At 41.1% G+C, this 18151-nt stretch overlaps 1 protein-coding gene across 1 annotated transcript in view; it reads left to right on the top strand.

Moving 5' to 3' along the window:
* Positions 1–6767: 6767 nt before the first annotated feature.
* The window catches only part of LOC114224159 (uncharacterized), a 55228-nt gene continuing 43844 nt past the window's right edge, over positions 6768–18151 (top strand). The window contains exon 1 of the mRNA XM_088022853.1: positions 6768–7305. Coding sequence (XP_087878979.1) covers positions 6768–7305 — 538 coding nt within the window. The remainder of the gene's footprint in view (positions 7306–18151) is intronic.

Below are 18151 nucleotides of genomic sequence, written 5' to 3'. Positions count from 1 at the left end.
AAACCCAAATGAACAGGTACATAATCTGTGCTCTGAGGAAAAGGAGTAAAGGTGTCCAGAATGATGGTGACAGTGAGGGAAGCTATTTTATATGAGGTGGCCAAGAAAAGCCTCCCTGCTAAATGACATGGCGAATGTAGAGTGAGCTGCGCAGTATCTGGGTTTTTCCTGGGGAAGAACTGTTCAAGCAGAAGAAATGTACAGAGATCCTGAGTAATCAACCTTGGTATTTGGGAGGAACAGCAAGAAAGCTGAAGGTCTGATCAGGGTGAGCTGAAGAGAGTGATTGAAAGACTGAAGTAGATGAGATTAGAAGAGGTGGAACCAAGATGGTGTAGGGACTCAGACCTTGGCTTAAATTTTGTATCTTTGTAAATTGTATATGTATAGCTGGTTTTTTACATGTGTATATGTATATATGTACAAATATCTTTGAAAAAGTAATGCATTATAAAAAATTTTGAAAGTACAAGTATAAAATAAAAGTTACATATGACCCAGCTATCTCTTTACAACCCTAAATAATAGTTATTTACATTTTGATATATGACTGCCAAGATTGTGTGTCTCTGTGTCTGTGTGCATATTTTTTTAAATATGATATATCTTACCAAATACTTTTTTTAAAAGGTTTTATTTATTTATTTGTCAGAGAGAGAGAGAGAACCTAAGCAGGGGGAGTGGCAGGCAGAGGGAGAAGCGGACTCCCTACCGAGCAAGGAACCCGATGTGGGACTCGATCCCGGGACCCCAGGATCATGACCTGAGCCGAAGGTAGACACTTAACCGACTGAGCCACCCAGGTGTCCCTGTGTGCATATTTTTTTAAAAGCGCAGGGAAGAAAAAAAGAAGATAGCAGGAGGGAAAGAATGAAGGGGGGAAATCGGAGGGGGAGATGAACCATGAGAGACGATGGACTCTGAAAAACAAACTGAGGGTTCTAGAGGGGAGGGGGTTGGGGGGATGGGTTAGCCTGGTGATGGGTATTAAAGAGGGCACGTTCTGCGTGGAGCACTGGGTGTTATGCACAAACAATGAATCATGGAACACTACATCAAAAACTAATGATGTAATGTATGGTGATTAACATAACATAATAAAAAAAGCGCAGGGAAGGATCATATTATGTATTTTAATGTACTTTTTTCACCTACAAATGTAAATGGAACCTCTTCTAACAATATCTTCCTATAGCATTTTTTAAAAATCAACACCATATTAATGGATATTTAGGCTGTTTTCAGGGCTTTCATATTATAAGCAATGAAGTGAAAACATTACTTTTTATCTCTCCTTTATTTTTAAAAATAATTACAATTTTACTAAGTGCTTACCATGTGCCATATATTGTTCTGAATGCTTTACATGTATTAACTTAGTTGATCTTCACAAAATCCTATGACATATGTACTATTATTACCAGCATTTTGCAGATAGGAAAAGTGAGCTACAGAGTGGTTAAGGTAACTCTGTCAGGGTCACACTGCCAGTAGGTGGAGTAGCTGAATTTGAACCCAGGCTGCCTGACTCCCCAGCCCAGGCTTTAATCTTTGCATCCATCCCTTTTTATTTCTTTAGGATTAATTTCTGGGAGAAAAGAAATCACCAGATAACAAATGAACAGTAAATTATAATAGATCAATAGGGAAGAAATGTGTACGTCTACCCAAAAGAGAACATCCTTGTCCAAGATTCCTACTATCATATCAGAATTAAAAGTGGACAAGTTACTGCTTCCAGCATGTGGACTTCCCTGACTTGCAAGTAGCCTTTTCTGTAGCTGGCATATGAGTACTTATTTGTAGGCTGGAAAGGCAGAGAAATCCCTGAAGTCTTGTTTTCATAGATCTGTGTCCTTTCCCATGAGCATCGGAAAATGACCAGTTTCCAGGCAGGACACTCATCCATCCATCCATCTGTCCAGTCAGTTATTCATTCACATTTCACTTTGTTTTCTGGTGGATTTGCAGGGACTTATAAGAATCCATATACTGACATGGAAAAGTATTACTATATGAGAAACAGGAGAAATATAGATAGACATTTAAATTGAATACAAACTTAGCCTATATGAAGACCATTGGGTCTGCACACCATTTGTAATGTTGAGATGCAAATGTGTGCTTAATCTTGGCAGTCAGAAAAAGGATACCCAATCAGTGAATTCTTGGCCTTGTCCTAGAGAATAGAGTATAACAATTCCACAGATAAAGGTTTGCCTGGCACGGACTATGAAAGAAAAATTGGGGTATTTATTATGTAGGAGATTTGTGTAGTTGCAGTAGCAGTTTTCATATGACCATTGTTTAGTGTCCTTTTGTATAAACAGAATACATGAGACCAAAGCAATGCTCAATGAACTTAATATTTTCTCTCTTTTTCCTTCTCTTCCTCGCTCCCTCCCCACATATATGGATGTATATATATCTGTGTATATATACATGTGTGTATATAGGTGTATAGTTTGTATATGATTTTGTTCTCACAAATTTTAATTCTGAGTCAAGTATATAGTAGTTTTTAGTTACTCTGTGTAACTTACTGCAAATTCAGAACAATGAACATGATCAGAGGAATTACTCTGAATCCCCTCCACATCCCCCAGCAGTACTCGCTACAGGTTGAAGATGAATGTGCTGCTACAGGGATCAGTGACATTCCCGGATGTAGCTGTGGACTTCACCCCAGAGGAGTGGCAGCTGCTTGACTGTGAGCAGAGAACCTTGTACTGGGATGTGATGTTGGAGGACTTTAGAAACCTCATCTCAGTGGGTAAGGACAGTGGGTGGTAACTCTTCAGGGGAGCTAAGAATATACTCCTAGCACCCTGCCTTTAGGATTTGTGGAAGCTGTGGACATTCTGAAGCATTCCTGAGTTTGGCCCTGAATGTTAGTGGTCACAGATTCTTAATCCCCTTTAAGATGATGCATAAACAGATAGAGGGTTTATGCTTCTGCCTCCCCAGTGGAGGAGAAGGGTCTTTTCTGTTCCAAAGCCTGTTTGTCATCCTTTCCAGGCCCTGAGACTCAAGGAGACAGACCTGAATTGCGAGGTAGTCGTTTGTCTCTGGCACTTGGTCTCCAGTTCTGTGTTGTTTCCCATGAACAGGGGGCCCAGTTACCAAAACAAAAGCGATCTTCAAGGCAGAGCAAGGACAAGAGCCATGGATGGGGGAAGGGGCGAACCCACGTTGGCGCCATCCAGGTGAGTGAAAGAAAACCAGGTAGATGGGAGTCTTTGGAATTGAGATTCCAGTTGGTCATTGAGGGACAGGTCCCTCTGAAGCAGCTCTTTCAGGAAGCCCTTCTTAAAAGCCACACAGCTTTGGAAGTGACTGAGTCCACTTGACATAACATCGTCAGATCCCCAGATGACACCTTCACTCACTCTGCTCACATAGCCACTCTTTCTCTTTGCTCAGCTTTTGTATGGAGGGAGGTCCCTCTCCTCTCTGCCCTGGCTCCCTGCACTGCCTGTTCCATGGAGGTCCTTGCTTTGTTCTCTTAATTCCTAAAATCTTCATTCTTTTTTTCCTCAACATGAGCACAGATCTTTTCCATACATCTGGTTCTTATAAGGTAATCAGATCATATAGATTGAGAAATAAGGAATGAGCTAAGAACCTCGAGTGTTGCACTAATAATCCCTCTTAATGGAAGGGAATCAAATCTCAGAAATAATGAAGAACCATCTTCTTCCCCTTTTCCCTAACATTATTATATCAGTGGACTTAGTGTTGTAGGATTTGAGCTCGGCAGTGATGATGTTACACTGGACAAGGTGTGGCATCATGGTAACAATCCGAACTGACCTACTTGATCATAAGCTATATAAAGGCAAAGGTTGCTAAAAACTAGAAGTCTTCTGTTTCATGTCCCCAGAGTTAATAGAAGTCATTAAGTGTGGAAACCAAAATGGGAAATTTGAGTTGAAGCATGTGGTATCACGGGCAAAGCAGGGTTCTGGAAACATATCTGGGAGATTGAAAGAGGTTATAACTAAAAAGCGGTTCATTTTCAGGACAAAGTCATATCAAGTGGTGGAAATAAATGATGATATATTCAAAAGGAATTTATGTCTGGTCATTTTTTAAAAAAAGATTTATTTGAGAGTGAGAGAGAAAGCACGAGTGGGGGAAGGACAGAAGGAGAGGGAGAGAGAATTCCTAAGCAGACTACCTCCCGCCCTGAGTGTGGAGCCCGACGCAGGGCTCGATCCAAGGACCCTGAGATCATGACCTGAGCCTAAATTGAGTCAGATGCTTAACCGACTGAGCCACCCAGGTGCCCCATATATGTTTGACTATTTTAAATATCTCATATGAGTGGAATCTTGAAATATTTATCCTTCTGTGACTGGCTTATTCACTTAGCCTAATGTCCTCAGGGTTCATTCATATAGCTTATGATGGATTTCCTTCTTTTTAAAAGTACATATGTATATGCTATGTTTTCTTCATCCCTTTATCTGTTGATTAACATTAGATTATTTCCAATTCTTGGCTATTGTGAATATTGCTGCAATTAGCATGAGAGTGTAAACATCTCTAGGAAATCCTGTTTTCAGTTTTCTGATAAATGCCCAGAAGTGGGATTGCTGGATCATATAGTGGTGCTATTTTTGATATTTTGAGGAAATTCCATACTGTTTTCTACAGTGGCTCCATCATTTCACGTTACCACGCACAGTGCACCAGGTTCTAGTAGCCCCACATCTTTGCCAGTACTGGTTATTTTCTGTTGTTGTTTTATAATAGACATCCTAACAGATGCAAGGTGTGATCTTACTGTGGTTTTGATTTGCATTTCCCTGATTAACGATACTGAACATCTTTTCATACCTGTTGACCATTTATGTCTCCTTTGGAAATAGGTCTATTCAAGTCCTTTGCCCATTTTTTTTGCTGTTCAGTTGTGGGGGTTCCTTATGGATTTGGGATATTAACCTCTTTTTTTTTTAAGATTTTATTTATTTATTTTGACAGAGAGAGACACAGCGAGAGAGGGAACACAAGCGGGGTGGGGGGTGGGAGAGGGAGAAGCAGGCTTCCCCCTGAGCAGGGAGCCCGATGCGGGACCCAATCCCAGGACCCTGGGATCATGACCTGAGCCGAAGGCAGACGCTTAATGACTGAGCCACCCAGGCGCCCCGGGATATTAACCTCCTATCTGATAAATGTTTTTAGAATATTTTCTCCCTTCTGTAGGTTGCCTTTTCACTCTGCTGATTGTTTCCTCTGCTGCACAGAAGCTTTTGAATTTGATGTGGTCCCACTTGTCTATGTTTGCTTTTGCTGCCAGTGCTTTTGGAGTCATGCAAGGAAATCTTTGCCAAAACCAGTCATATGAAGCTTTTCCCCTATGTTTTCTTCTAGGAGTTTTATAGTTTCAGGTCTTATATTTTAAGTCTCTAATACATTTTTGTATATGGTGTAAGATTAGGGTCCATTTTCATTCTTTTACATGTGGATATCTAGTTTTTCCAGATATCAGCCATTAGTTGAAGAGATCCTTTCCCCATTGTGTAGTCTTGACTCACTTGTTGAAAACCATGTAAGCATGGGTTTATTTCTGGGCTCTCTCTTCTGTTCCACTAATCTATATATCTGTCTTTATGCCAGTACTGTACTGTTTTGATTACTGTAATTTGGTAACATGGTTTCAAGTCAGGAAGTGTGAGGCCTCCTGCTTCTTCTTTCTCAGGAATGTTTTAGCTGTTTGAATCCTTTGTGGTTCCATATGAATTTCAGAATGTTTTTTTCTATTTCTGCAAAAAATGCCATTGGAATTGCATTGAATCTATAGATCACTTTGGTTAGTATGGACATTTGAACAATATTAAGTCTTCTAGTCCATGAACACAAGCTGTCTTTCCACTTACTTGTCTTCAATTTCTTTCAGCAGTATTTTGTAGTTGTCAGTATACAAGTTTTCCACCTCCTTGGTTAAGTTTATTCTTAATAATAATAAACAATAGATTCTTTCTGATGCTATTGTAAAAAGGATTGTTTTCTTAATTTCCTTTTTGGATTGTTTGTTTTAGTGTATGGAAACACAACAGATTTTTGTATGCTGACTTTGCATCCTGCAACTTGCCAAATTTGTGTATTAGCTCTAATAGTGTTTTTTTGTGGAATCTTTAGGGTTGTGTTCATATGAGACCATATCCTCTGTGAACAGAGGTATTTTTATGTCTTCCTTTCTAGTTTGGATACCTTTACTTCTTTTTCTTACCTAATCGGTCTTGCTAGGACTTCAGGACTATGTTGAATAGAAGTGGTCAGAATAGGCATCCTTGCTGACATTATATACTTTAAATTTTTTCTTTTTATAACATGAGATTGGAAAGAGTAACTGGGAATATTTCATTTTACACCTTTTTAGAAGCTATCTGCTTACTCAGTGATGCACTAGAGAGAGAGGAGGGAAGCGAAGACAATTTTTTGAACCAAGATATGTTCACCTTTGAGAAAACACTGACCAACGAGAGAGTCCAAAATTATAATCTGAGTATAAAATGTATTTCTTTAAGACAAACACAACGTAAATGTGAGTCAAATGGAAAGAGTCTGCAACCTAATTCACACTTGCTCAGTTATAATAAAAGTCATATCGGAGAAAATTCTTATGAATACAAGGAATGTGGAAAAGCCTTCAAAAACAAGCTTTGTCTCATTAGGCATGAAAAAAAGCCTACAAGAAAAAAAAACCTTTGGATGCCCTGAATGTGGGAAAGCCTTCCAAAAGAAGTCTTGTCTCATTAGACATGAAAAGAAACATACAAGGAAAAACCTTTGAATGCAATTACTGTGGGAAAGCCTTTAACAGTAAGGGACACCTTATAGCTCATCAAAAAATTCATAGTGGAGAGAGGCCCTATGTATGCAATGATTGTGGGAAAGCGTTTATGCATAAAGCACAACTGGTGGTCCACCAGAGACTCCACACGGGAGAGAAACCTTACAAATGCCATCAGTGCGGGAAGTCATTCACTTGGAACTCCTCCTTTACCCAACATGTGAAATCGCATACACTTGAGAACTCGTTTGAATGTAAGGAATGTGGGAAAACCTTCAGGTATAGCTCATCCCTTTATAAACATTCTCGAATTCATACAGGAGAGAAACCGTACAGATGTAGAGAATGTGGCAAGGCCTTTGCAGACTCCTCAGTGCTAGTCATGCATCAGAGGATTCATACAGGTGAGAAACCCCATGGGTGTACTAAATGTGGCAAAGCCTTCATCAAGAAGTTACATCTCCTTAAACATTACTTAACTCATACAGCAGAGCAACAAAACAAATGTAGTGCATGTAGGCAATCTTTTAACCAGAAACACATCTCATTCTCCATCAAAGGAGTCATAAAAACAGGGAAGCTGTGTGAATGGGGGAAAACTTACAATTAGTTAGCCTTTTAATAAAGTGGCAAAGAATTCATCATGAGAAAAACTCTATCAATTGGATAGATATGGAAAAGCATGTTCTGAAATTCATATTCTGTGATACTACTAATTTTATTGAGAAGATTACAGAAAATTTTGCATTATAAATTGGCAATTTTACTGTATAGCATAAAACTGAGGAAGTTGTAAAAAATTTAAAAATCAAGGCATCAAGCTGACTGTAATTACATATATGTACTGCCCCAGTTTATGATTGTCATACAAGTTATACAAATGTCTGCATTGCTTAAATTTGTATAACCATAGGTTTGAAATATATGCTAAGCACTTATACAGAATTTTATCTGTTATGGTGATGGTTACACAGCATTGTGATTGTACTTAATGCCAATGAATTATACACTTAAAATGGTTAAAATGGTAAATTTTATGGTGTGTATATTTTATTGCAATAAAAAATATATAAATAAAACTCTCAACTGGGATTATGTCTGGTAAACACCATCATCTCTTCAAACCTAAAATGACCATATGCAGGCTTGCCAGTTATAAGTGAAATCATGTGGCTTATTATATAGACCATTTCGTGGCATGTATGAAATTGTGGCAGTTGTGCCTGAACCTTCTGGAGCCTCCTTTTAAATAATAGAAGTTAGGTACAGTGATGAAGTCTTGTACTGCCTCTGCTCAACTGAGGACATCGGGTAATATGTTTTCTTGTCTATGCAGAACACCAAAGCGTGTGTGTGTGTGTTTAATCCTGATTAGTCACTGAAGAAAGAAAGCAGCTGTGTTTCGTACTCTAAGCACTTAGTACAGGAAAAGAGGCATTTCTTCAGGTAAATACTCATGTAAATAAAAGCCATCCTATTTCACTGGCTCAGCTACGTAAGTAGGAGTGAACCTAGCTCAAGTAGCTTATAACTGGGGTACTTTGTTTAGAAAAATTAGGCGGCATGATACTCTGCAGAGACTTCTGGAAGAAAATTATTACTTTCTCGTTTTGGAAATTGATTGAGCGAAATCTCAGGCTTGTTTGGAAGTTTCTGGGTGACTAGCATAGGTGTTGCATCAAGCTATTTGAAAAGCTTTTCTGCTTTCATGAGCTGCTTGGCAGGTATTTTATAATTTGACATTATGTAAATTCTGTGTTTTCTCTTTTAAAACACATGAACCAACAATGGTTTAAATGGAAATTTTATATTTCACTTTAAATGTTCATTGATAACGTAAAAAAGTCTTTAAACCCTTTCTTCGGTGGTTGTGAGGCTTATACAGCATTGAGCTTGAACCTAAATTCACCAAATCAGGTTTTCTCTTGCAAGCCTAAGGTTTTGGATTAAATGTATGAACTTGGAATTATTTTTCTTTCTTGAGCATTTTTGTAGGTGATGATGGGTGAAGACTTACGCATGAGAGTGATTTTCAGAATATCCATCAGATCTAAGTTAAGCCTGTCTTACAAGGTTTTCAATACTAAGACTACATGCTAATTAAACAGGTAGTCACACCAAATCACTTGGCAAACCACAAAAGTGTATATGTAAAATTATAAACTCAGGGAGTTTTTCTCAAGTTCAACTGCCTTATCTCTCATTTCCTTTTAAAGCTGTCGTTTTGCTTTATTTAACATTACTCTTCCCCTCCTAGTTCTTTCTCAGCTCCTGTCCTTAGCAGTAATAGCATCTGAGCAAGTACAAACTTTAAGACAGCAAGAACACTCCCTTAGGGGTGTAGAATGTCTCATTGCTGTGAGAATTATGCGAGACTCTTAAGAGAGGTCTTGTGCATCGGGGGGCAGACTGAGAATGAGGAGACTGGGAGTGTTATTTGACATTATGGTCTGAGCTCTATGAACTAAAATGTTTGCTCCCTTTCTTAAATGCTGTAATTAATAGATTAAAGAATTAGCTAAGTATGAACCAAAATTAAATGTTTGAAAAGTTGAAACAAAGAAAATTTTTTTCTATTTAACCTAAGTCATTGTCAGGCGCTAAAACAAAGTCATGAATCCCACTAATTCTAATGCATTTCATAGGGCTAGAGCTCATGTTTGAGAAGGGGAAACTGGTCTACACTGTGTACATATTATGTGAGTGCATAAATTAGCAACATTTTGAGATTAAGTGTGAGGTGTGCAGAACATCATGTCAACTAATCAAGTATGCAGATTGTTTAAGTAAAATTGAGTTTAAAGTTCTTTTTTAAAACATCATGTTTAGGGGTGCTTGGGTGGCTTAGTTGCTTAGGTGTCCAACTCTTGATTTTGGCTCGGGTCATGATCTCAGGGTCATGAGATCGAGCCCTGCATCAGGCTCTACGCTCAGTGGGGAGTCTGCTTGAGATTCTCCCTCCCCCCTTTCCTCTCCCCCTGCTCAAACATAGGCTCACTCTTTTTTTTTTTTTTTTAGATTTTATTTATTTATTTGACAGACACAGTGAGAAAGGGAACACCAGCAGAGGGAGAGGGAGAGACAGAGGGAGAAGCAGGCTTCCCGCTGAGCAGGGAGCCTGACACGGGAGTTGATCCCAGGACCCTGGGATCATGACCTGAGCGGAAGGCAGACACTTAATGACTGAGCCACCAAGGCACCCTCACTCTTTCTCAAATAAATAAATCTTAAAGAAACTGTATTATTGAGTAAAATAGGGTTACAAGGAGCACTAGGTATTTATACTTAATTGGAAGACTCTTATCTAAGCCAAGACCTGTGTTGTTAATGATTTCTCTGATCCCAAGTTATTGTAGTGTTTTAATTTCTTGAATATATTTTTACAAATATATATTGCTAAATTTTAAAAATTGAGATATATAGCTGACATATAACATATTAGTTCCAGGTGTACAACGTAATTTGATATTTGTATACATTGTGAAATGTCCACAATAAGTCAAGTGAATATCCATCACCACACAGTTACAAATTTTTTTCTTGTGATGGGAACTTTTAAGATTTGCTCTCCCAGCAACTTTCAAACATACAATGTAGTATTATTAACTGTAGTCACCATGCTGTACATTACATGCCTAGGACTTAATTATTTTAGAGCTGGGACTTTGTACCTTTTGATCCCCTTTACCCATTTTCTCCACGCCCTGACCCCTACCTCTGACAAACACCAATCTGTTCTCTGTGTGAGTTCAGGGTCTTTTTTAGATTCTGTATATATGTGATTTCATATGGTATTTGTCTGATTTATTTCACTTAGCATAATGCCCTCAAGTTCCATCCATGTTGTCGCAAATGGCAAGATTTCCTTCTTGCTGAATAACAGTTCCACTGTATGTGTGTACGTGTGTGTGTGCATGACATCTTCATGTACTTATCCATTGATGGATGCTTAGGCTGCTTCCATGTCTTGGCTATTATAATAACGCTGCAAGAAAAGTTTCACACAGTAACTAGTTATATTTTCTTTTTTTAAAGATTTTATTTATTTATTTGACAGAGAGGCACAGCGAGAGAGGGAACACAGCAGGAGGAGTGGGAGAGGGAGAAGCAGGCTTCCCGCGGAGCAGGGAGCCCGATGCAGGGCTTGATCCCAGGACCTGGGATCATGACGTGAGCCGAAGGCAGATGCTTAACGACTGAGCCACCCAGGCTCCCCAACTAGTTATATTTTCAAGTGATATGTTTAATATGTTTTCAACCTCAGACATATTTGTGGGCAAAGTACTTCTATATTTAAAGCTATAAGTATGACCATTAACCTGAAAAAAATTATTTTCCCACATTTCCAGACTTCTTTGACACCTAGTATTCTAGTACTGGATACACACATATTGCTACCTGGGGAACTTTCTACCGTTCTACCCTACCGTTGACCTCATTCTTTTCCTAGATAACCTCAACCCCAGAACATGATTTTGGCAAGAAGAAAACCAAAATATTTTTTACACTCAGCTCAAACATGATCTTAGATTCCCCAGAAGCCCATTTTTTAAAATTTGAAGTCTTACACATTTGTCTAGTTGTCAAAAGTGTCTGAAATAGTCATATATAATGTAAGCAGAGTATCTTTTTTTTTACGCCCACCTTCCCTCTAGAACGTTACATTTGGATATATTTTTACTTTCATTTTCCCCCCTTTAAACAGGAACACTCAACACTCACTTTCTTTGTTGTTATACTCAGACGTTAGGTTGATTTTTTTCCAGTATGAAGATAGGTTTATTTTTTATATAGTACTACTTCTTTAAAAAAAAACAAAAAACGGGAAGCCTGCTTCTCCCTCTGAAACTCCCCTCTCTTGTGCTCTCTCTCATTCTCTCTCTCAAATAAGTAAATAAAATCTTTAAATAAAACCACATATAACATACAAAAAGTTTTAATGAAAATATTACCTGAAATCTCATTTTTCTGAGAAAACCAGCATTAACATCAGCCACTGGGGGAGAATAGAATGCAAGAGGCATTGATGAACAAATGAATTGTAAACATGTTCATAAATCTGAATTTATGTTGGGTGTAACTAATTTAAGGATTAATTCGGGAGAAGGCTAGAAATAAGGTGAAATGAATATTCTAGATAACATTAGAATAAGTGGTAGGAATCAGGGTTACAGTTATAAATTTGTGTTCTGGGAGAGGATAGATATTAACTTTATACCTTGTTGAATATGCATGATAAAAACCGAAGGCTACCCACTAAAAGAAACAGACTGTCACAAGTCACTGGAGAGAAAAGGAATAAAAACCATAAATTCAGTAGAACACAGGAAAGGAAAACTAAAGCAACAAAGAAAAAGCATGGTAACTACAAAGCAAAAATAAAACTCAGGAATGTGTCCAAGTATATCACTAATCACAATAAAGGCAAACAGATTAAATCACTATTCTGAGGAATAATAATGCCTGCGTTATATTTAGGGATACTTTTTTTAACATGTCAAAAGCACTTTATAACTTACATTGCAAAAGGGACATAATCAGTTGCTCTCCAAAAACAAAGGCTGATACCATTTTTGAGAAAGAAGGTAAATTGGTGATATGACTAATTTATTTCATGTACTAACACTATTTCTTATTTAAAAAAAAAAATGTTTTCCGGGCGCCTGGGTGACTCAGTTGGTTAAGCGTCCAACTCTTGGTTTCAGCTCAGGTCGTGATCTCAGGGTCTTGAAATCAAGCCACGTGTGGGGTTCCCCACTGGGCGCGGAGCCTGCATAAGATTTTCTATTCCTCTGCCCCTCCCCACCTAGTGCACACAGTCTCTCTCTCTAAAAAAAAGTTCAAATAATTTTTTCAAGTCTAGAAATTAATTATAACTAGTAAAGCAGTAAGCGTGTTTAATCAGTATAAGAGTTATCACTTTATGTTGGGCAGAGAAAGGATTAATTTAGTCTGTTTTGAGCAAGGCTCTCCATCACACAGCAGTGGTACAAATATCTTTAAAGTCAGAGTGACTGTTTCTGGGTTCTCTGTCTTCACTGCATTTTAATCAAGAGGGAAAAGGAGATACTTTTTATTCCTCCGCCTTTTGTCTTAACAAAAGAGAGGGCTAAAAATCCATACTTTTCCAAAAGCAGAGGCTAGCAGATTGTTTTTTAAAATCCAAATATAAGCTGCATGCAAGATTGCAGCCAAATCATCCAGAAAGGATAGAAAATAAAGGAGTGGTACAAGATCCACTAATCAAATAATAGGAAGCTGATGTATCAGTATTAATTGCCATAGATCAAGGGTGGTAAACTTTCCCTGTAAAGGGCCAGATATCAGTTACCTTGCTTTGTGGGCAATACAGTCTGTTACAACTACTCTGTTGCCATAGCATGAAAGCAGCCATAGACACACAAACAGATGAGTGTGGTTGTATTCTAATAAAACTATATACAAAAACAGGCAGAAAAACAGATTTGTTCCTCGGGTGTAGACTGCCAACCCCTGTTCTAACTGTATACTGATAACACAGCAGTGAGCAAAAAAGGCAAGATACCAGCACTTTACTCAACAATAAACAAATAAATGATCATCTGAGGTATTGACCAGTAAAACACTCTTTAGAACCTGTGAGGACATTGAATGTGATAGGAAACTAAGATGGAGTGGCAAAGGAAGTCCTCTGAGAAGAAGAGACCTTTAAGCCGAGACCTGAATGCAGTGAAGGAAGGAGCCTTGGAAAGATCCTGCAAGGATCCTGAGGCAAGAGTGCGTCTGGCCTGTTGAGAACCAGCAAGAATTCCAGTGTGGGTGGAGGAGAGATGTGGAGATGAGTTTTGTGCATTAGATAGGTTTCCAGAGTATGTGACATTGCATTCTAAGTGTGATGGGAAGGTTGTGAAGATTTTGAGCAGAAGACTGGTATAGTCTGATTTACTTTTGAAAAGTTCTCCCTGGCTGTGTGTGGGGGAGAGATAGTAGGGATGGCAAGATGGCAGATAGACTGGTTAAGAGGCAATTGTTCCAGAGTCCAGACAACAGATGATGGTGCTTTGGACTAGGGTGTTGGGAGTGGAGATGCTCTTCTGGTGGCTAGACTGTGTCAGCCAGAGCAGCCTTGGAAGCAATGTGTTGAAGAAGGCAGAGCCAATATAGTCTGGATCATTGCTATGGTCTGAACTTTTGTGTTCTCCTCAAATTCATATGTTGAAAACTTCATGCCCAAGGTGACGGTATTAGGAGGTGAGGCCTTTGGGAGATGATTAGGTCATCAGGGCAGACTTCATGATTGGGATTATTACCCTTGCAAAAGAGGTCCCACAGAGCTCACTAGCCCCTTCTGCCATGTGATGGTACAAGAAGTCTGCTACCCTGAAGAGGGCCCTCTCCTGACCATGCTGGCACCCTGATCTCAGACTCTCAGCCTTCAGAACTATGAGATGCCAGTCTATGGCATTTTGTTATATGACCACATGGGAGAGGGCTGCACACCAACATGGACCACCTGCCCTGCACTGTGAAATAAGGAAGAGCAGGGAACTCCTATTTTGCCTGAGCCAATGCACTGGGAAGTCTATTTGTTACAGCAGTTTAATCCCCTATAACTAACACAGGGGTTGTCATTGAAGTACACATGTACCCTGGAGATACTGCAGGTTCAGTTCCAGACTGCTGCAATAAAGCAAGTCAAATTTTTTCGGTTTTGCACTGCATTTAAGTTATAAGCCCAGGGGCACCTGGGTGGCTCAGTTGGTTAAGTGTCTGACTTTGGCTCAGGTCATGATCTCAGGGTCCTGGGATCGAGTCCTGCATCGGGCTCCTTGCTCTTTGCCTGCCACTCCCCCTGCTTGTGCTCTCTCTCTGACAAATAAAAAAGAATGGAGGCTGAAAGATCACAAATAAAATCTTAAAAAAATGTTATAAGCCTGTATATGTATGTATATACTATATATGCCGTCTGACTATGTATTATATATACCACACATATCTGTATGTGTGTGCTCTATATGCCGTCTGTATATGTATAATATACACCACACGTGTCTGTGTGTGTGTGCTCTATATGCCGTCTATGTATTATATACACCGCACGTGTCTGTGTGTGTGTGCTCTATATGCCGTCTATGTATTATATACACCGCACGTGTCTGTGTGTGTGTGCTCTAGATGCCGTTTATGTATTATATACACCGCATGTGTCTGTGTGTGTGTGCTCTAGATGCCGTCTATGTATTATATACACCGCATGTGTCTGTGTGCTCTATATGCCATCTATGTATTATATACACCGCACGTGTCTGTGTGTGTGTGCTATAGGTGCCGTCTATGTATTATATACACCGCACGTGTCTGTGTGTGTGTGCTCTATATGCCGTCTATGTATTATATACACCGCACGTGTCTGTGTGTGTGTGCTATAGGTGCCGTCTATGTATTATATACACCGCACGTGTCTGTGTGTGTGTGCTCTATATGCCGTCTATGTATTATATACACCGCACGTGTCTGTGTGTGTGTGCTCTATATGCCGTCTATGTATTATATACACCGCACGTGTCTGTGTGTGTGTGCTATAGGTGCCGTCTATGTATTATATACACCGCACGTGTCTGTGTGTGTGTGCTCTATATGCCGTCTATGTATTATATACACCGCACGTGTCTGTGTGTGTGTGCTCTAGATGCCATCTATGTATTATATACACCGCACGTGTCTGTGTGTGTGCTATAGATGCCGTCTATGTATTATATACACCGCACGTGTCTGTGTGTGTGTGCTATAGGTGCCGTCTATGTATTATATACACCGCACGTGTCTGTGTGTGTGTGCTCTATATGCCGTCTATGTATTATATACACCGCACGTGTCTGTGTGTGTGTGCTATAGGTGCCGTCTGTCTATGTATTATATACACCGCACGTGTCTGTGTGTGTGCTATAGATACCATCTGTCTATGTATTATATACACCGCACGTGTCTGTGTGTGTGCTATAGATGCCGTCTGTCTATGTATTATATACACCGCACGTGTCTGTGTGTGTGCTATAGTTACCATCTGTCTATGTATTATATACACCGCACGTGTCTGTGTGTGTGTGCTATAGATGCCGTCTGTCTATGTATTATATATACTACACGTATATGTATGTATATACTATATATACTATAGTGGTCTATATAAGTGTGCAATACCATTATGTTTAAAAACATGGTATATATACCTTAACTGAAAAAATACTTTCTGGCTAAAATATACTAATCATCATCTGAGCTTTCAGCAAGTGGTAACCACTGGTCATAGATCACAATAACAAATATAAAAATGAGAAAGTTTGAAATTTTTCAAGAATTACCAAAATGTGACAGAGACCTGAAGTGCACAGGGGATAATTGGTGGCCATTTTAGAGGCTGCCTACACACTGAACATTACAATTTCTGGGGCAGAGGGAAAAGAAACATGACAAATTGTGCATTGGCTCCTAAAAGATTCCTTTTGGAAGTGGCATACAGTACTTCAGCTCATATTTTGTGGCCAAACAGGTTGCACTGTCATCACTAACTTCCAAAGGATGGGAAATTGCAGTCCTATCATGTACTGGAAAGAAGAGGGAACCCAGAACATTTGTGAACAGTACCGACTACCAGAGTCACAGGTGCAGGACGTGACGTTAACTGGGATTTGTCCTTTAGTCCAGGATGGAAACTAGGATTAAGAGGTGAGGCATTAAAGGACCCCACAATATAAAAAGAACCATAAATAACTGGGGGCCAGATAACCTCTCCACTTCCAGGGCTTAATAAAAGGTGACCAAACAGGCTTCTCCATCCTCAACCATTTTCTCAGACCTGTTCTGACAACCCCCACCACCTCAAATAACTTCAAGATTAGTTGGCGGGTGGGGATGGAAACCAGCAGCCATGAATCAGCCTTGGGGGAGAAGGCCCCCCGGGGTTTGCTCCAAAAATCAAGTGAGGATTCTAAGAGATGCCCTTGTGGAGATTGGAGCGGCTTACAAGAAGGAAGTGGGAAACCTGTATAGAAACAGGAGGGAGAAAGGGCGGCCAAGTGGACATCATATTAAGTGTCCTGACTGGTGACGGGGGAGGGGTCCAGGATTTGGCAGGGGTCACCCTGGGCTGGGGCTACGCATCAGAGAACTGTGCGAGAGGGAGGGCCGCACACTCCGGCCCCGGGCGACCCTATCTGAGAACGCCTGCTGGCCCAGAGGAGCCAGTGCGATGACATTCCATAAAGGACCACCGGCCAAATAAGAGAACCAGTCCCCGCCCATCTCTTAGCCCAACCCCTAAGAAGCCAGACTCCCAAGTGCGAGGCTCGGGCTCGCAGCTCTGCCGTGCGGCGCAAGCTTCCACATCGGAAGGAGGGAGAACGTCCTCCCACTGAGGATCCCAGGAACTGAAATTAAAAAGTGACTCTCCTACCCCCTGGCAGGACTGGCAGAGTAACCTCTGCACGCTGCGGGGCCAGGTTGGTCAACCGGCAGGCAGCCGCGGGGGGACAGAGGCGGCGCGCCGCCGGGTCTCGTGGGAGGTGCTGCGGCTCCCCGCGCGCAGGCGCAGTGCTGCCGGGCGGCGGGCTTAGTCCCGGCCGCCGAGGGCTCTTCGCAGCGCCCCCAGTTACTCGCGGAGAGACTGGGGCTCACAGAGGCACTCTGGCTCAGCCGAACGATGGAGATCAGAACACCAGAGTGCGTGTGCGATGGAGGGACTTGAACCCCCAAATCTGGGGCCCCGGGGGGCGATGGTCTCGAAAAGAGTGTGATGCCGAGATTTGACTGTAGAGGGTAGGAACCTTCCAGGTTCTCTAAAGCGCTCACTTCACGGTGCTCTGCTCATCTCCGACGGGGGTTAGTGGCATCTGCCTCCGAGTGGCTCGTGGATCCCTTTCTCCTTCCGACTCTAGGCTTGGCTCTGCAGCCCTGTGCCCGGCTGCTCCGGCTCTGAGCGCCTCCCAGGTCCGGGCCGCGATCCTGTGTCTCCCCTCTCAGAGCAGTGTGGCCCTGGGGGCATCCTCAGGTTTCTCCCGCAAGTGTCTGGTCGCCTGCGTTGCCGTTCTTGGGTCCAGAGGTCCCTAGCCCGAGTTCCTCCAGGTATGTATCCTGAGAGAAGCTTTGAGCCTGGCTGGGTTTTCGAAGACTTGCTGGGGTGGGGGTTGGGGGGGGGGCAGATAGAGATTTGGAGCCCAGGAGAAAGTTGCCAGCCGAGGACATGGTGTTCCTGAGCCAGTGGGAACAAGCCATGCTCTAATGAATGAAGGCTGCAGCAACACAGGCAGCTGGAACCCATCCTTGAGGGGACACACCTGTGACCTGAGGCCTGCCAAAACTGAGCCAAGGCTGGGG

Source organism: Eumetopias jubatus, unplaced genomic scaffold (genome assembly GCF_037043125.1).
Source record: "Eumetopias jubatus isolate StellerSeaLion01/CBP00866 unplaced genomic scaffold, mEumJub1_p1.0 scaffold_4, whole genome shotgun sequence".
NCBI classification, from domain to species: Eukaryota; Metazoa; Chordata; class Mammalia; order Carnivora; family Otariidae; genus Eumetopias; species Eumetopias jubatus.
The sequence above is the reverse complement of the archived record's forward strand: the minus strand, read 5'-3'. Positions and strand labels throughout refer to the sequence as shown.